This window comes from Beta vulgaris, chromosome 2 (genome assembly GCF_026745355.1).
Source record: "Beta vulgaris subsp. vulgaris cultivar EL10 chromosome 2, EL10.2, whole genome shotgun sequence".
Lineage (NCBI taxonomy): Eukaryota > Viridiplantae > Streptophyta > Magnoliopsida > Caryophyllales > Amaranthaceae > Beta > Beta vulgaris.
Genome location: NC_079203.1, coordinates 41,278,371 through 41,297,132, shown reverse-complemented (window position 1 = coordinate 41,297,132; position 18,762 = coordinate 41,278,371). Strand labels below are relative to the sequence as shown.

The following is an 18,762-nucleotide window of genomic DNA, read 5'->3' as shown; positions in this document are numbered from 1 at the left end:
TTTTTGTTGTTGCATATGGATCATGTATAATAAAACAACATAAGGGAGAGCACCACGTGACGTCGTTTCTTAGTCAAGAATACCTTTTAATATATTAGTATAGATATAGATTTGAAACTATAAATTCGTAATAGTAAATGTCATATAAATTTGATTCATTTATGAATTATCTTAAGTTTGAGGATTATTTTATCATATTTTCTCCAAATTCAAAGTTGATCAAATTTAGGCAAAAAAAGTCACATGATGTCTTCCTGCGATTGACCATAGTAGCTTGCACGTTGTATCAGAATAAGATAATTAGTATGCATCTAATAGAGTTATTTAGGCTGTAATGATTTCAACTTATATATTTTTTTTTCTTTCTATCTCCTCATATTTCCTTGCCTTTTTAATTTATCTCTCATAATTGCTTCATTTTATTTCTCTTTAAGTTCTTACTCTGTTTTTCAATTTTCGTGATATAGGTGATTGTACAATTGAATCTTTATAGAAGATTAGGATTATATTGTCAGTTTCGATATAGTGTGTTTGTGTGTGGTATAGTGCGTTTCTTTGTGCTATAATATGTTTATTTGTGATAGTGTTTCTTTGTGCTATAGTGTGTTTCTTTGTGATCTAGTGTATTTCTTTCTCATATAGTGTAGCTGTTTGTGATATAGTGTGTTTATTTCTCTGTATTATAGTTGATTGTACAATTGAATATGTTATAAGATTAGGATAATATTGTCAGTTTTGATATAGTGTGTTTGTATGTAGTATAGCGTGTTTCTATGTGCTATAGTGTTTTTATTTTTGCAAGAGCTATGGTATTTCTTTGTGCTATATTGTATTTGTTTGTGATATAGTGTATTTCTCTCTTATATAGTGTATTTGTTTGTGATATAGTGGGTTTATGTGTTTTATAGTAGTGGGTGTCCCGATTCACGTGCGTGAGCCTGGTGCACACTAATTTTGATTATCAACCAGGTCCACACAAGTCGAATTGGAATGTAAAACCCCTTAAAATAAGTAATATTTCCTCCGTCTAATAATATCAGTTTTGTTTCATTATAAGGTGTTCCAAAATATAAGTCCTATTTATGTTTTTAATCAATAATTATGTCAAAGATACTCTCATGAAAAAAATTTAATTTTCAAAACGTCCTCATAATAAAGTCTTATAATTATATGTAATTATAAATACATGTAGACAAACTTTTTGACCTTTAAACTTTTTGTTAAGTAATAATATTCTGTTACCCAAATCCCATTGAAATTGTTACTTTTATCCCCAATTTCTTTAAAAAAAATATTTTTTGAACAACTTATCATGCCATAACATCCATTTTTAAATTTTGCACAAAACAAAATATACTAAAAGCTAATATAATCAATTACGAAATTTTAATATATGATAAGTATAACTGTCCCGGGGATTGCCCAGGCCAAGATACTAGTTAATGATAAAAAATAGATCTTTTATCCCCATTGAACTTCTCTACACATTAAACCGTGCAACATTAATGTTCAGTTTTATTTTTTTGATAAAAATAAAAAAAAAAAAAACCTAATGTAAGTGTTTTCCAATAAAATTGAATCTATTGATCCAAATAAAACAATATGCTACTTACCTTAATTCTGTGTAAAAATAAAATCAGGATTTATATTATGAGACGGAGGGAATATATACATTAGCCAGGATCAATATAAAAAAATATCTAAAACTTTAATTTCTTACGCCAATTTCTCAAATAAAAAAAATTCTTTTAACAAATGTGCTTTGTATGGCCCTTCTCCCAAAGCCACAACTTTTTCAAGAATTGACGAGTGAGTATTGCTGACACGCACATTTGTGTTCTTTTAGTTATTGAATTTTTTCCTTGAATAATGCAAAAGTGGTTTTAATTTCAGAAAGATGTCTAAAAAAAAATTCCCTGCGAACCGTCCATGTAAGACGGCACGCGAGATATTTTTTCTTTCTACTTAAGTAAAACCGCTACTTGAAGTAGCGGTTAATATTAATTGACCGCGACTTCAAGTCACGGTTTACTGGTCCCTGAACCCCCCCAATCCATAGCTTGGCGCTGAGTGATATAAACCGCTACTTTAAGTAGCGGTTCATTAATAAAAACCGCTACTCCAAGTAGCGGTTTACTGAAATCCCCAACTCCAGAGTTTGAAATGTGCTTGCAACATTTTGCCCAGGTAAACCGCTACTATGAATAGCGGTTTACGTGGGAGAATACAAAAAAAAAAAAAACAGTTTCTCACGTGCCGTCCTACGTGGACGGTACGCAGGAATTTTTTTTTTTGGCATAATTCTGGAATTAAAACCCACTTTTGCATTATTCAAGGAAAAAATTCTCTAGTTATTACTTGTTTTTTTTCTAATGACTAGACATTTCAATATACTCCCTGTGTCTCAAAATAGTTCTTGTTTTATTTTGCACATTCTTCAATACGTACCTTTGACCTAAGATATTTCCTATTTCTTATTAGAAACAAAATATAAAAAGTTGATATTACGAATTTATACATTGAGACGAATCTAACAAGACCCCTCATTAATATATATTTTTATATATATATTAGTAAGAATATTTGGTCAATTTTTAAAGTTTGACTTCCAAAATAGAAACAAAAACTATATTTTGGGACGGAGAGAGTAACTCTTTTTAAGATTAGTGATGTAACAAATTCTATCATCTTTTGAAATGAATTAGTACTACCTCTAAATCTTAAAAATAGGTCACATTGTGGTCAAAGATTTGAATTTGACACACTCTAATCTACTACATGTTTTCTTTTGCAATGAGTTATTATAATAAGAATTTATAGCCGGTATCTAAAATCAACTTCCTACAATTTTTTAATCATCTTCTCATATTTCTTCTTTATTTATTTTTAAAAAATTCAAACACACTTTCTTTTTCTGCTGGTAAGTTTCAATTACAATCTTTTACTTCTTCTATCCCATAATATAATGCTTGCATTTTATTTTGGGTGTCCTAAAATATTATTCTTGTTTCTATTATTTAATTCCACAATTTTCCTTGATTTTCCTAAAAAAAGCATGCAACCATCATTTATTTGCTCACTGGAATTTTTTTTTCTTTGTTTATTCAACCTAAAGGTTGAATTAGTCATATATTTAATGCTCATTCACTCATTATTCACCATTCTCTTCTAATATTAGTTTTTTTCCACAACATTTATTATTTATCATTCATGTTCCACTCAACTTACTTTTGTACTATATTATGAAACGATAGGAGTATTAATATCTAGCATTCTCCCCCGATTATACTAATTAAATAATATTTTCAATTATATTTCACTTTGTCTTCTATCAATTGCTAATATCAGATAAAGAGATTTTTCTTTAATCCAATTACTATCTATCAAAACCTTACAAAAAACTATACATAAAATATGTACTCTTACAACTTTCAAAAATTGAGTTAATCGAAGAACAATTGATCCTACAAATCGTGCACATGTTCTTCTTAAAAGTGCCTACCTCAATCAAAATTCAACACTTTTAGAGGGTGTTTGGTATGAAAAAACGTAAACGGAATGGAAAGGATTTGGATAAGGAGGGGAAATAGAAATAATAACCGTTACCTTTAATTGTTTTTGGTATCTTAGTGGAATGGAAACAATTGAGAGGATTATGATTGAGGAAGGAAACATGATTTGTTTCCACTAGTTTGATAAGGGTAACAAATGGGGGATTATGTTTCCCCTTGGAAACGTTATTTGTTACTTAACACTCATACCAAACAATTAGAAATGGAAACACTTATTTGAATCCGTTTCCTACATCAAAATTTTCAATACCAAACACCCTCTTAGTCGTAAACAGCCAAATGTGCTATATTTATTTTGTTTATTCAACTGCAAAGGCCAAAGGGGATTATGAATATCCCTCTATATAATATGAGCATATTACATTAGGTCTATCCTTCACGAAAAGGGCCACCTAATATTTTTCTAGCCTTTTCAATATAATGATATATAATATGGGCATATTGTACCCCTACACATCAGTTACACCCACTCAAATCCTGTTCTTTTGGACTTATTTTCAGTTCAGTTGAGTTCCGTTTAGTTCTATTCGGTTCGGTTTAATTAGTTACCTCTCACAATTTTCATTCATTTCATTTTAGTTCAGTTAATTTCAATTAAGTTCATTTCAATCCATTTCAATCCAACAAAAGAATACGACCTCACTCAATTACTGTTGTACCTTGTAGTGAAGCCCGAGTGTGGCGGGTACTGATAGATGAGGACGAACTCACTCTTCAAGTTGCTGCATGGTCCTAACCTTCTTTGAATTCTAACTGCTGCCTCTGCCAACTTATTCTCCCATCACTTTTACAAACTAAAGCTTTTTCATCACTCTTTCTCAACTTTTTCCTTTTTCTTCTGGTGGGCCGTGGGGGTGGGAAGAGGATATCATATCCGGTCATCCAATAGAAAGAAACACAATCATATCTCTGTTCAAATTATAGACCATATTATTTCCTACACTGTTAAATTGTTTGCTTACTACAGATAATTATACAATAAGAACTAAAAACCTTCCTGTTCAAGTGTTAAACCGATGTGTAAGACTTAGTACTTTGGTCAACATTTATGGAAAACCAGGAATCTTGAAAGAAATATGGGTTTTTGACCATTTCTCGAGGTTTATAATTCGAAAATACACTCGAATAAGGATATGAATTAAGAACCTTAAAGCTAATATATAAAATGAACGAAATTAAGTGTTCTTACTATTTTAATGTCACTGTGAATTTAATTAAAGATCCACTTCTCAATTCAGAATTCACTAAAGAATTTGAAACTCAAATAACAAATTCTCAATAAGTATAATGATACAAGAGCTATTCTTATTTTTGTTGAATAGTACAGGAAAAAAGGTGCAGTCATAGACAAGAATATCATAAACATTTTTCTTTTTGAGAAAGACTGTCATAAAACTAGTGCTAGGCAAACTTATGTAAAGCATACTTTTGGGAACTATTTTATGTTTGCGATATACTAAGCTAAAGAACAAGTCTAACATTGTTGAGAATTTCTTTTTGTTGTTGCGGGATTGAGGAAGGATTAATATTTATAGACTTCTATTGTAAGATCCAACTTTTACAAAAATTATTTCACGTTTATAGAAACCTTATGGAGGGTTAAAGATGAACTATTTTACATAAGATTTCAGGCAGATAATACAGACCAAAAAAAGGTCTGAATTAACACGGATTCTGACCCTGCCAATAACTTCTGATAATAGGATGTGTCCAAAACTTGATAGAAGGAAAAAAAAAATGAAAGGAGGCATAAAGAAGAAAGAAAAAATGCACATCATTATTCAAATTCTTACAGAAACCAGGCAAGATGGCCATGATTATTCAAGTTGAGAGCCCTAAGGGTAAGAAAATTGTTCAAGAATAAATCACTTGTACAACTGCTTGAATCTGCTGCAGGCTTCCAGAATATTCTCCCTGTGACCAAAAGCACTAACCCGGACGAAACCTTCACCTCCAGGTCCAAACCCACTACCAGGTGTGGTGACCAAATGAGTCTTTTCGAGAATCTCACTGAAAACATCCCATGAACTTCGGCCAGGAAAGTGCACCCACACATATGGCGCGTTTGTTCCCCCATACACATTAAAGCCCAGGGATTTGAATGTATCAACTATTATGTTAGTATTCTCTTTGTAGAAACCAATTACCTGCTTCATTGCCTGCAACATGTTCAAACATTAATTATTGGGTTTTGCAATGAAGTAAGAAGATATAGATGTAATTAGGCAATCAGAACAAATGCTAGTCTGCACACATTAAATAGGCGGGCAGTGACCTTTCCCACAAGCCATAGATACAATTTGAGGAAACATTAGTGAGGCACCTGTATAGATGGGCTTCTCAGAGTTTTCTAAGAAAAATAATCTTTGTGTGTAACCAATGAGTACAAGATTACGAGAAGAGCTAGGTTCTTGTCTCCATTCTACTGTTGGTCCAACACCTAAATCAGGTGATTGCAGGTAGTACTATTATCTTTCATTTTTGTATTTGTTAATGTAAACCTTTAAGAAAGTGAGTCATGAAGGGGAGAGAGTAGAGAGCGAAAGGTATTCTGATAGCAGTATTAGCAAAGAGTAAGAATCTCAAGACGAGCTAACTTGCAAGATTGTTTGTATAAACATCGAAAAAATTTCAGTACAATAGAACTACACTCAAGTATATAGAAGAATGAAAGCAGAGAAACTGACCTGGAAGCCTTCTGGAGAAAGGCAAGCTAGCGCACCTGCTTGGGATATGTTGGAAGCGCCATTGAAACAAGTACATACAATGCGGTTAAAATCCTTCGCAACAGGAAAACCATCTGAAAATAAAAGCTCTTTCGGCACGACAGTCCAGCCAAGACGAACACCGGTGAACCCAGCATACTTAGAAAAAGAGGCGGTCTCAATAGCAACCTACACTTGCCATGACCAAAATAGATTAAAATTCCTATAAGCCTTATGTGGTCCAATAAAGACATCTAGTAGGACTATATAGACACAACGCAGGCATGAGAAGTCAATAGGTCAGATGGATAAGTTGTACACGAAAGGAAGACCTAGTTTATTCCAGCAGAACAAATTAGATGTAGGACAAAACTCGAGAGATATTATGCTCATCAAGCATTATTCTGGGAAACAAAAAACAAATGGATCCATAACTGACTACTTCATAGTTCATACCATTAAAATACTTTAAATGCAAGATAGTTTAGAAACCTACATCTAGATGGTCCAACAAGATATCATTTTAATATCATGGAGACAGAACTGCCAAGGCCAAAAGGTGTTCGCAACCAAAAGCATCAATAATGGCCAGTCATAGAAATCAGGGAAAGCACAAAAAAATTTACCAAAGCATCAAGAACAACGAGAACACATCATTGATCCCTAAACCAAATGTGTTTATTAGCAATTATCCAAATTAACCATGTTCTCTCCTACCTAGAAAGAAAATCGTTGTGTATATGGCAACAGAAAAATGAGAAACTGACCGATAATTGGAGGGTAAACTTAAAGTTTAAATAAACCAGTTAACTGATGGAAAGAATCAGAAGATGGTGGCCAGAGAAAAATTGAGACACAACTACACAAGGGTTGGTTTATATTACTTTTGAACTCAAGTAATTTTTATTTTGTGTGCTGATAAGCCTAGTCAAATAAACAAGTTCGTAATTTTATACAGAAATAATAGAACTCCAGAATACAAACAGAGGGTTAGGTACATACATATCCCTCCCTCAACTTTGAAGAGTGACTGAAGCACTTGACTCCAACCTATGTTACTCAGACTTGGCTGACCAATTTCTCAAACTTTTGCATTATTTTTGTACAAAAGGAGGTGTCTAAGTTTCATACCTACATTCGAGTGTCAGTGTCCAACATGGATATTTGAGGTAAAATGAATAGTCAAAGCAACGTAGGCTCCAATCAAGCAAAATCATCAGAAGAACTTAGAGCATGTTTGGTTCAACATTTTTGAGCTCCATGAAACAGAATAAATTACCTATTCTCTTTCTTCTTTTTTGGTTCAGTCCCTCCTCAATCATTACATTACTTGGTGGTAATGGATTCCCCTAACCCTAGTTTGTCACCTTTCCTTCCCCCTCAAGTAAAAAAACCCATTTCTCAATGGTAGTGGTTGTCATTTCTTTTTCATTCCACAACTTGAATAAAACATCCAATAAAGGTAACAATCTTTTACCATTCCTTCCTCTTTTATTCCATAGCTTAACCAAACACCCAATAAAGGTAATCTTTCACCTTTCCATTCCATAGCTTGAACCAAACAAACACTTAGGTTTATACCTTGAACAATCGTGCTCTCGAAAACTCCACCAATTTAATCTACATCGAACAAGCACTTAGGTTTATACCTTGAACAAGCACTTGTTCATAAATCTACATCGCAAGCAACCTGGACATCTTTCACACATCCTGGTTAAAGCAAGTCAACCCAACAAGCCTAGAAAAATAGGAAGCTGAGAAGCCACCGAGAAAGCACCCAAGGGCAGTGAAGTAAGAAGTTGGTACTTACTTGCATACATGGGGAGCGGGGGGGAGGGCTGACCACCCTGGCCCAAGTCGCGGCGCTTTATATTATAGGCTCCCTCTCATAAAGATTAAGTTGTAAACTTATAGCAGCATAATATACCTAAATGTTTGCTTACTTCAGCACTAGCGTTGCAGTTGAGTTCTTTGCTTGTATGCAATGAGCCTCAGGTTCAAATCCTACTAGCACAGTGACCTTTTCTGTTCTAGAAATTACCCTTTTCTTGTCTTTTTCATTGATTATTCCCCTTTCATCCATTTACAATCTAACCTTTATATTACTTTATATTTATGTTTCATATTAGTATCACTAAATGTTTCCTTTTTCAACTCAATTACAGAAGTGTTACTTCTTCTGTTAAAAAATCAGATTGACATGCAGAAAAGATTTGATGTATTGATTGTATTCCAATTTTTATAAACAGTATATCCTATAATAGCAAAGAACAAATAACCACCTTCATGTACTCACCCAGCAAGAGTAACTAATTAATTACAGAGACTTACATATAGTGAAATCATTGTAATGCTACACCAGCAGCAGGAAGTGAAGTAAAACATAAGATCAAGCACCATTAAATCACATCAGCTTACCTCCTTGGCTCCAGGAATTTCAAATATTGAGCGTGGGCTGTCATCTGAGATATACATAGCATATGCAGAATCATAGATAATGATTGACCCATTGTCCTTAGCAAATTGCACCAGTTTGGTTAGTTGCTCTCTTGTTGCAGCAGCACCAGTAGGATTGTTTGGTGAACAAAAGAAAATAAGCTCCGTCTTGCCAACAGCAGACAAATCTGGAAAGAAGCCATTCTCAGGAATACACTTCATGTACTCAATCTTACCATACTTCTTCGAATCCTCCTGATATTGTCCTGTCTGTCCCATTATAACACTAGAGTCTACATAAGCCTGCAGCACAGAAAGTACTTCTATTTATAACAAGTTTCAAGAACTGGGATAAGGTGACAGCATAAAAGCGAACCGCTACAACAACTGGCGGTTAAAGGAAGTAAACAACTACTTAGTTTTTTCTTCTTAACCACTAGTTTGAGCAGCGATTTCCTCAAAAGTTAACCGCTACTAGCATTAAGCGGTTAGATTTGGAGAAAATGAAAAAAATGATTTTTCTCAAGTCCTGTCCTATGTGGATGGTATGGACGGAAATAAGTTCAAGTTTGACAATCTAGGGAAAATTTTGACAATATCTAGGGAAAAACTTCTTAGTAAGGAAAATTTAATAACAATAATCCAACTATTGTCGTTCTGCTTTTAATAATCCAAACGGGTTACTTGAGAATACCAAGTGTAACATATGTCTTCCAAGAATGAACTCATGATCAGAAGCATTTGATTTAATGGGTTACTTCATTTAAATGGCAAGTTGCGACTGGCTACTTCATTATTATTAGTTTAGCTTCTTTTCTCTCTCCTATCATCTCTCTGGTGTCTATCACACCTGCTTCTCAAATCCCCCCCCCCCCGGCTCCAATTCACATCGTCAACATTGCACCCACCAATTATCCCAAATTTGAAAAAGATTCACCTAGTCATACTCATCAGCACTAAGAAAAAATAGATAATAAATGTGAAAATGTATGTTTTTCTCCCATAAAAATAGTTGCATTTTAATCAGCTCCCATGTTCTATTCCTTGGAGAAAAAGCAGACGGCATTTATTAGAGGATAAACGCTGGGCTAGGGAAGGAAGGGTAACAACACGCGAGAGGAGGAAAAAAAGGGCAGTGAGAAAGAAAAAAGATACTGAGAGCTACCTCCTTAACGAATAACAAGAAACTCTAGAAAAGCCTTGTAGTAAAGATTGTTTTAAAATAACCCAAAGTTGGAATTATTCAAAGAGGATGGCCCATAGTTCAGGTCTTCCAAACAATTTTCTTAAGGAAAATAACACTCTCCATTCTTTGTGTTACAAATTTTAAATTAGATGACTCTGAATTATATTGATGGTTTCAAAATCGTAAAGAAAACACCGCTCTTCCAATTTCAATTAAGCAACAACAATACACTATCTCAAAAAAAAAAAGTAGGACCATGATTTATGAGCCCATAACATACATTACAGTCACCACAAACCAGTAACATTTAGAACAAATCTTCAGATAAAATTTAGATGAGGTAACCAAAGCTTCTTATTGCAGTTCCAAAATTCGTATAAATACACGTCGCACAAACATCTGGGCATACACACCCGCACACAAGGATATTATTATGCAATACTCCATTTCCAAAAAAATAAAGTCACATTTGAATTCTAACGTACTACCACCGACCATGAAGTCATTAGATTATGTATAGATGGTACACTTATAAATAATCTTGTTAGGCTTATTACTGTTGTCTATTTCATTAGGTCGCCATTCTATACATTTAACCAAAAGAATTGTTTATAAAGACGGAAACTCATCACGATATATGAAGTTGTTTGACTGATTCTAAAAAGAAATCGCAAAATAAAATTGAAGGTAAAATCTCATTTTGGAAAAGAAAAGTTGGCCTATTATTTGGAAATGGGGGATGTGATTTGCCTACGTAACTGTATGAAAAATAGTCCCTAGCACACAGAAGAATTCTCATTCTAATCAGCAACATAAATAGAAAAGTATCCATGCAAATATATGAGAAAGGTAATGTTACACCAAAACAACATACCGGATAAGATGGGTCTTGAACAGCTATTGAAACATCAGATCCAAAAAGCATCTGTCATAGAAGAAAAGAGTACAGAACTTTAGTGTTATAAACAAAAGAATGACAGAGAATGTGAAATACTCACAAAAATACAACGCAATCTTGTTTGAACTATCCCCATGTAAAGTTGTAAACGCACACCGCAATTAACAATGAAAATTTTTATCACCAATCTTCAGATCAATGTAGTGCAATCTTGTTTGAACTATCCCCATGTAAAGTTGTAAACGCACACCGCAATTAACAATGAAATTTTTTATCACCAATCTTCAGATCAATGTAGAATTAAAATATACAATCTCCATTTCTTTTCAATTCTACCACTTTGACTTTCACATTTGTCAAAGCACAACTTTGAAATTACTAAAAGCTGTTATATTGAAAATATACCATTGAGACAAAAGTAAAATATATGGTTAAAATGAGGTATGTGAATAGTACAAAAGTCAAAATATAAAATTAAAAAAGAAAAAAGAAAAAAAATACCTCCATTCTTTTGATAGGAGCGTTTTGACTTTTGACACTGTAATTAACTTTTACCAGATTTTCTTACTAACATACTTTCTTTGTTTCATAATACTTACTGTTGGAGATTTAGAGTATAGGATTAGCTTATTTCATGATGCATAGTTGAGTTACTTGGTCATGGTGTTGTGAGTTGTGACTCAAGCTATACATATACTTCCTCCGTTTCTAAATAAGTGCAACATTTCTTGTTTGCACGTTTGCCAATGCATTATTTTAACCATTAATATCTTCAATTATCAATAAGTAAAAATTATAAAAAGTTGATATTAAAAAAATTCACATTCAGACGAATCTAACAAGATCCCACATGACTATGTTTTTCCTAAAATGTAAATCACCAAAGCTAATTAAAGTTTAAACTGTGAATAGTAAACACTATGCAAATGTTGCACTTATTTAGAAACGGAGGAAGTATTATACAATGCATTCAAGTCTCGCAACCTCTCTCAAACTCTCTCGCACACGCACAAGGAGGGAGGCAGTTGCTGGTCGCGACTTGCGACCTACGTCGCGCCTCGCGACAGTTCGCGCGACAGTGCTTGTTCGCCAAGCAGAGAAAAGACGAAGCAAGGCAGAAAGATGCTCGCGACTCGCGAGCCTGGTTGCGACAGTGCTCAGTCGCGACTCGCGACAAGCGTCTGTTTTCGCTGCTCTTTGCGTGATTTCGCGTGATTTGACGGTTTGTCAATGTAGCGATTCGGTTTTCTGAAATAATATAGCATTGGTATATATATATGAGACTTCTCATATGATGAAATAGATTTAAAAAAAACTACTCTCTTGGATACAAACTCTAAAGATCAATCTAAGAGATTCATCATCTTCACAAATTCTCACAAATTCATTCTCAATTGATAGTGTTCATACTTCATAGTAAGCGTGACCACTATTGTTTTCTTTTTTGTATCTCGAAGGTTCCATGATACCCGTGCTTTACAAATAGGGTCGGAATATTACTTTTGGGAAAGTGATCCACGCCTAGAAGATTGTCATCTTGTGACTCTTGTTCATTTCGTAATTTATTCTAACACTTACTACGCAGAGAAAGTTAGGAGTTCTTACGAAAGGTAGACAGAGAAAGTGGGGACCACGACCTTTTGAATAAAAAACATTCATTAAGGAAAAAAGTATGGGTATTTTAAAGGAGGAAGGGGGAAACCACCAACATTTTGAGGATATTTTAGAAAGTTTAGGAATAAATAAAGTCGATTTATGGTATGTAGAAAGTATTGTAAATTGTAATGTTTTCAATTTACGAAAGTGTAGCAAATATTCTGAAACATATGAAATATATAAACAGATGTTGGTATGTTAGATGTTTTATATACTTACCTCAATGTATATTTTTTCATAAAATACAATTTTTGTATTTTTAAACTGATAGAAAACAAAAGATTTAAATGGTCAAAGTTGTATGTTAGACAAATGTGCAAATCAAAACATTGCAACTATAAAAATAAATAAATAAAGAGAAGTGTATATCACACTTAGCTCATCAATAATTCAAATCTCAGGTTACACAAATTAAAAAGCCAACCTGAAGCCGTGATATGTCACACTTAGCTCCGTCTGAGACAAATATATCGCCTTCTTCAATGCCGAGGTTTCCATAAAACGATGAAGCAATTGCAGCTCTTACTTTCTATCACCATTATTTATCATCTTTAGATACATGCAATATAATTATAACAAAGCAAACGAGCATATACGCAACATTGAAACATTTGAGAAATGACGTAATTTCAGGAAATGATGCATGATAAATGTAATGCCTTCTTAGAATGTCTACACACCAAAGTAATTCACTCACAAAGTGCTCACATCATGTATATGGTATACCTAATTGTAAAGTTCCATATTGACTAGTAGATGCAGCAATTCATCAACATGCACTTACGATTTGGAATATCCAAGAACTTTGAATAATATATCATCTAGCATCATGGATGTCTCGCTAACTTCACATTCAGGAGATTTTGAAGAAAATGGGTGCGCAGAAAGAGCAAAGTCAAGACACCAAAGTGGTTTTCAAGAAGACAGAAATCGCCGAACAATAAAAAATAGTCCCCTTTCTCCCTTACTGCTGTCAAATCTGTACCATCTCCCAAGTCTTAGAACTTATTTTCTCAGCAAGCCTAACACTTATCCTCCCTGACACAAAGGATGCACCCTAGCAGGTGAAGAAGCAGCTGCTAGATTTGATATATGCCCACAACCACACACCCAACACTGGGAGCAGCTGATGCATTAAGCAATATGATTATAACTAATGACCACAAATAAATGTCGGCTTAGGGAAATGACCGAGGAAAGTAGCAAATTTATTTTATCAGAATCTGAAATGATTGCAACTGATTGCCGTCTGGAAGTGCTAGTTCAAACAGAGCACCATGACCGTGACACAAAGTCGTGAACCGAATGAGTAAATAAGCATTAATTTCAGGATAGAAAATTAGGAACCGAAGGACACCAGTCATTCCCCCAGCAAGGCTATATTTGATACGTAAAGAAGAATTAGATAAGAAAGGCAACAAGGGAGTTGTCTACTTGTCTCCCATGTACCAAAGGAGGGCCAAGGACAGAAATGCTGAAGCCTCAAGCTATCGGCTAGCAATCTATAGAGAAAAGTCAAGTGACACTGAAAAACTATAACTTGACTCCAGCTGTACAAAAGCCTCAAGCAATGGAACTCAAAACCTTCATGACCGTAAACCCTCTGGAAACCGTTGGTATGCTTTGTTCTCCTATACCCAGAAACAAGAACATTTTCCACTAGACAAGGTTCAACCAAGCTCAACCCGGAAAAGAGCCAAAGAGAAAAGAACCAAATTCACAAATAAAGGGATGCCAGGGACAAAAGAAGAGGTGATGATTAAGGTATGTTCTTAAGGTACAAATGGACAAGACTAGTAAAGATGAAGTTCCCTCTCTTAAGAATATCCTGATGGACCTTCTCTTTGATTACTGTGCAATGTCACGGCAAAACAAAATTGTTAAGTAAACTTTGAAACCCATCTGAAATGGATTTCCATATGCATACACCATAAGGAGAGGAGAAATTCTTACTCCATATGCCTATACCTGTCTAATATCGTAAGTTTACTTCCTTCCATTTCATGCCGTAGTGTAACTAAACACCCCCTTAATAGTTCTGTAGGAAGGTTGTCATGTACATCCTGCAGGAGCCCTTCCCCTTACGAAGGCCAACTTCAGTAAAGAGCGTAATTATTATTAAGGTAAAGTTCATGAGAATTGAGAGCTGAATTAGCTAATATTGCGATTCTCTCTTTTTTCAAAAGCTTTGTTTCTACGACGATGGGCTAACAGAAATGGAAAGAAGATAGTAGGGTAATACAGAGCACAAAGTTCCCTTCTTTTACGTATATGATCAATAACTTTAGATATAAACAAAAAAAAAAAATTGAGAGAGCCTAAAAGTTCTTTTTTACATTTCGCAAACTTATTGGAGCATATATCAATAATTATTTAAACTAATATACCTATTCTTTTCAAATTCCAAAGATTTACATCATTAATTAATGGAACAAATTTAATGTTGTGAGTTATAGGCTACAAACACTTTCCAATATCACAAATAAAGAAAGTCAAAAGATCTACTCTGTACTTAATCCAAATAAGTGAATCACATTACCATACTCAAATCTTCTAAGATACCTACAGAGATGATATTCATCAAAATGATGTAACTAATGAAAAAATTTCCATATCTATATCTCATAGAATGAAAGGTATGAGATGACCTTTAAAGAACAATCTTCATACAAAATAAATAAAGAAAACCTTTAACCCAACAAGTGCTCTCTAAACCATGGTATAGAAACTTGGCCTCATCACCATAATGTAAGGGTTTTGAGCTTACCACAACCAAGATACAGGTCCCTGCGACAGTAGCAAACCATCCACATTTCCCAAAAAAGTGGTTCCACGCCATCACTTTAATCGCGATCACATCCGAGTATCAAAATCATGCTCCAAACCAAGCTAGATAGTTTCTTATCACTAACTCACCATCCAAACTGGACTTCAATTCTTATTATTCTTAACAGATATAAACCATAAGGATTGTATTGCCCCAGGTAGGGAGGGTCTATATAGAATTTAATAGCGGGTCACAAAGTTTTTATGTTCCTTTCCATAAAAAGACTAACCAGCCTCTCGTCCTCCAAAACTTCAAGCAGAATTGGTAATTAAGTTGAAGATAAAATATCATGTCAAAATACTTCATGTAAACTATATACATCGCACATGGAACAACATACATAACGCACCTTTAAAGAAAAAAAAGAAACAAAAGACAAAGTGTCATACCTTTTCGCCTTGTTCAGCCCCATAACCACTATAACCTTCTAGCGTCGACAGATCATGTGCTCTCTACAAGTTTGGTACACAACAGTTCAAAGAAACGAAAACAAAAATCTGAAACAATGACGAGAACATAATACAGAGACAGATCACTTTACTTTTTATACTAAATTGTGGTACAGGTCTCCACATAAATGCATTTAAAACCATCCATCAAATTCTAAGGCAAATAAAACATAGCATGACCACTAACCAGAATATAAGACACCAGCCAACTAGACAACTTCTTTTTAAGATTATCAACTAGACAACTTCTTTGTAAGCTTACAAATTACAACCAGACAACAAGGCTTAGCTATTTCAAAATGTTGGAAAGTATGTCAGCAAGAGTAAAAGAGAAAACAGTAGTTATTGAGCCAGGAGCTAAACGATAAAGCAACATTAGATAAATGTCAAACTTGGTAACAATGAAAGAACAGAACCATAAGCTTCTAGAGATGCAATTTCAAAACAAAAAAAAAATCAAAGTACCTTAGCCATAGCAGATGTTATAACATCAGGAATAGGCTCAGTAGTGTCACCAATTCCAAGGCTTATCACTTGAGCATCTGGATATTTTACCAAGTGTGCTGCTCTTCTTTTGGCAATCTGACCTCCAACAACAGGATATACAAGATCAAAGAGCAAATTCAAAGAAAGAGCGAGCAAAGAAACAGACTAGATAAATGCAAGACCATCATATTGAGTTATATCAGTAAGAATTTGCTGCGGAGAAGATTGAAAATGATAACATAAATAAATTATGAACGATAGCAACAACAATATAGGAAATAAAAATTCCAACAACAGGAATTTCAGCCATCAAGCATTGAGTTTAGTAGCTTTGGGGGGGCTTGCTTCTCTAATTAATACTTCCTATTCATATAGTCATGTCGGATCTTTTTAGATTCTTCTCGATATACATTTTCAAAATATAAACTTTCAATTCAATACATTAATGCTTAAAGTTTCGCTTTAGCAAACTTGCAAAATAGAAATGGTAGAACTAAAAAACCTCGAGGAAGTAACAGTTTAGAATCTGAATTGATACAATTGGTGGTATCAGGCCACCTCTACATATAATTCCTAAAACCTTATGATTGTTGAATACAACAATGAACTTAATTTCCAACCAGATATTATGCTTACTTTTCCGAATCACGTTAACTAAAGTAATTAGGTCGGATAGAACATATACTTCCTCCATTCTAAAATAAACGAAACGCGCTTGATTTTTATGAGAGAAACATAAAAACAGACCTCAGGGAAGAGATAACCAGCTTGAAGCTTAGCCATATTGGAATTCCGAGAAACCTTAGTAGTGTAAGCTTCACCAAAAGTAGAAATCAACATCAGATAATAAAAACGAAGTGAATTATAAACAAGAAACTAAAAATTGAAATGTACCAGTTTGTTCAGCAGATGAAGTTGCAACACATTTGCAAACCCCTACATTTTTAACTCGAACATAAACTAGCTGAGTTCTGCAATTTCAGCATAATAATACTAGAATGTTAATAAAAATAAAATAAGGAATTGAAATGAATAGAAAAAAATAGTGAGAGGGAAAATGTACCTGGAAGAATTAAGATTGGAGGAGGAAGAAGAGAATAAGGAAGATGAAGATGAAGAAAGTGGGGTTGACAGAGTTAAGTGATGATTGAGTAGCGCCATTGTTGCAAATCAGTGAGTGCAGAGTGTAGAATGTAGAGGGTAGAGGGTAGAGGGTAGAGTGTCGAGAGAGAAGAGAAGAAAACCTAAATCAATTTGCGAGTCAGGTGAGGGCGTGCGTGTGGCAGGCCTGTTACTCGACCCTTTTTTCCTCTCTTTTTTTTATGTCGGGTACCCGTTACAATTTCCTCTTAACCCTTGTTTCAGTTAGGATTTGTTTACTTTCGACGTGGCACTTCTGTTACTCCACTAGAATTGTATAATGTGTAAAATTAGCTTGCAATAAGATTTGAACCTCATGACCTCTTGCTATTATATACATGACATAATTACGATCTCAACCAACTTTTAGTCATACTTTAAGTGTCCACATAATTATATTTGTACCTTTTAAATGTTGAGTTTTTCTTAATATATTTTAATTTGAATGGAAAAAATGCATATCAAGTTCGAAAAACAATTCCAATCCAGGGCAATCACATGTTTATTATCTCACTAAAAATATTAACAATGTGTAGCTACTAGGATTGAACCCATGGCCTTTAAAATGAAATATAAGAGTTTAACCACGAATCCACTTCAATTTTAATGTTTAATATTTTAAAATAAAACATAATAAAGTTTTATAATTCCATTGAAATTGTTATTTTTATCATGCACTTCCTCGATACTTTTTTTTATGTAATAAAACTTATCATGTCACAATGTCCATTATTCAAATTTGTACTAGCTAGAAAATTTCGAATAATAATCATAAAACTTATAAATATTAATATATTTGATAATTGTAACTTACCCGGAGTATCGTCCCTAATACTTAGCATTTTCTCCCAAATATGCTCGTTAAATACTAACAAAAGTCCTAATTTTAAATTATATTTTACTTTGTCTTCTATTAAGTACATTATTTGATACCTTTAGTTTCTAATATCTTAATAAAGAGATTTTTATTCTCCTTTGAACAAGAAACATAACAATAATAATTGAGATAACTCATCAAGTCATAATATTTGAAACCTTTGGAGCTTATATCCTTCCTTCCTAGTTGATTATATATTTATGTTTTTCAAATACTCTTCAGTACTATCATTTGTTTGTGCCAATTACTATTATTCTCAACCCTTCATTTTTCTTCTTTAAACCCATTGTTATCTATCAAAAATATGTACTCTTATGACCTTCAAAAAATACAATTAATCGAAGAACAGTTAGTCTACGAATTATGCACATTTAGCCATATAAAGCAGCATGTGCTCTATTAGTTAATTCAAGTGGAAAGCGAAACTATTATTAGGCTCAGATTATACCCTGGATAAGGAAAATTTTCATTTATTAATATCATACTTTAAGATGATAACACTATACATCACTTGGCCTAATGGTTAAGAC

General features: G+C 33.7%; 1 protein-coding gene across 1 annotated transcript; it reads right to left on the bottom strand.

Moving 5' to 3' along the window:
- Nucleotides 1-5,322: 5,322 nt before the first annotated feature.
- Nucleotides 5,323-17,503, bottom strand: LOC104886585 (LL-diaminopimelate aminotransferase, chloroplastic). The gene is made up of 10 exons (XM_010671045.4): nucleotides 17,279-17,503; nucleotides 17,110-17,186; nucleotides 16,963-17,030; nucleotides 16,195-16,311; nucleotides 15,670-15,732; nucleotides 12,878-12,982; nucleotides 10,774-10,824; nucleotides 8,696-9,016; nucleotides 6,260-6,466; nucleotides 5,323-5,731 (listed from the first exon to the last, which is right to left on the bottom strand). The coding sequence occupies exons 1-10, from the start codon at nucleotides 17,374-17,376 to the stop codon at nucleotides 5,438-5,440; spliced, it is 1,401 nt and encodes a 466-aa protein (XP_010669347.2). The 5' UTR covers nucleotides 17,377-17,503; the 3' UTR covers nucleotides 5,323-5,437.
- Between the last annotated feature and the right edge of the window lie 1,259 nt (nucleotides 17,504-18,762).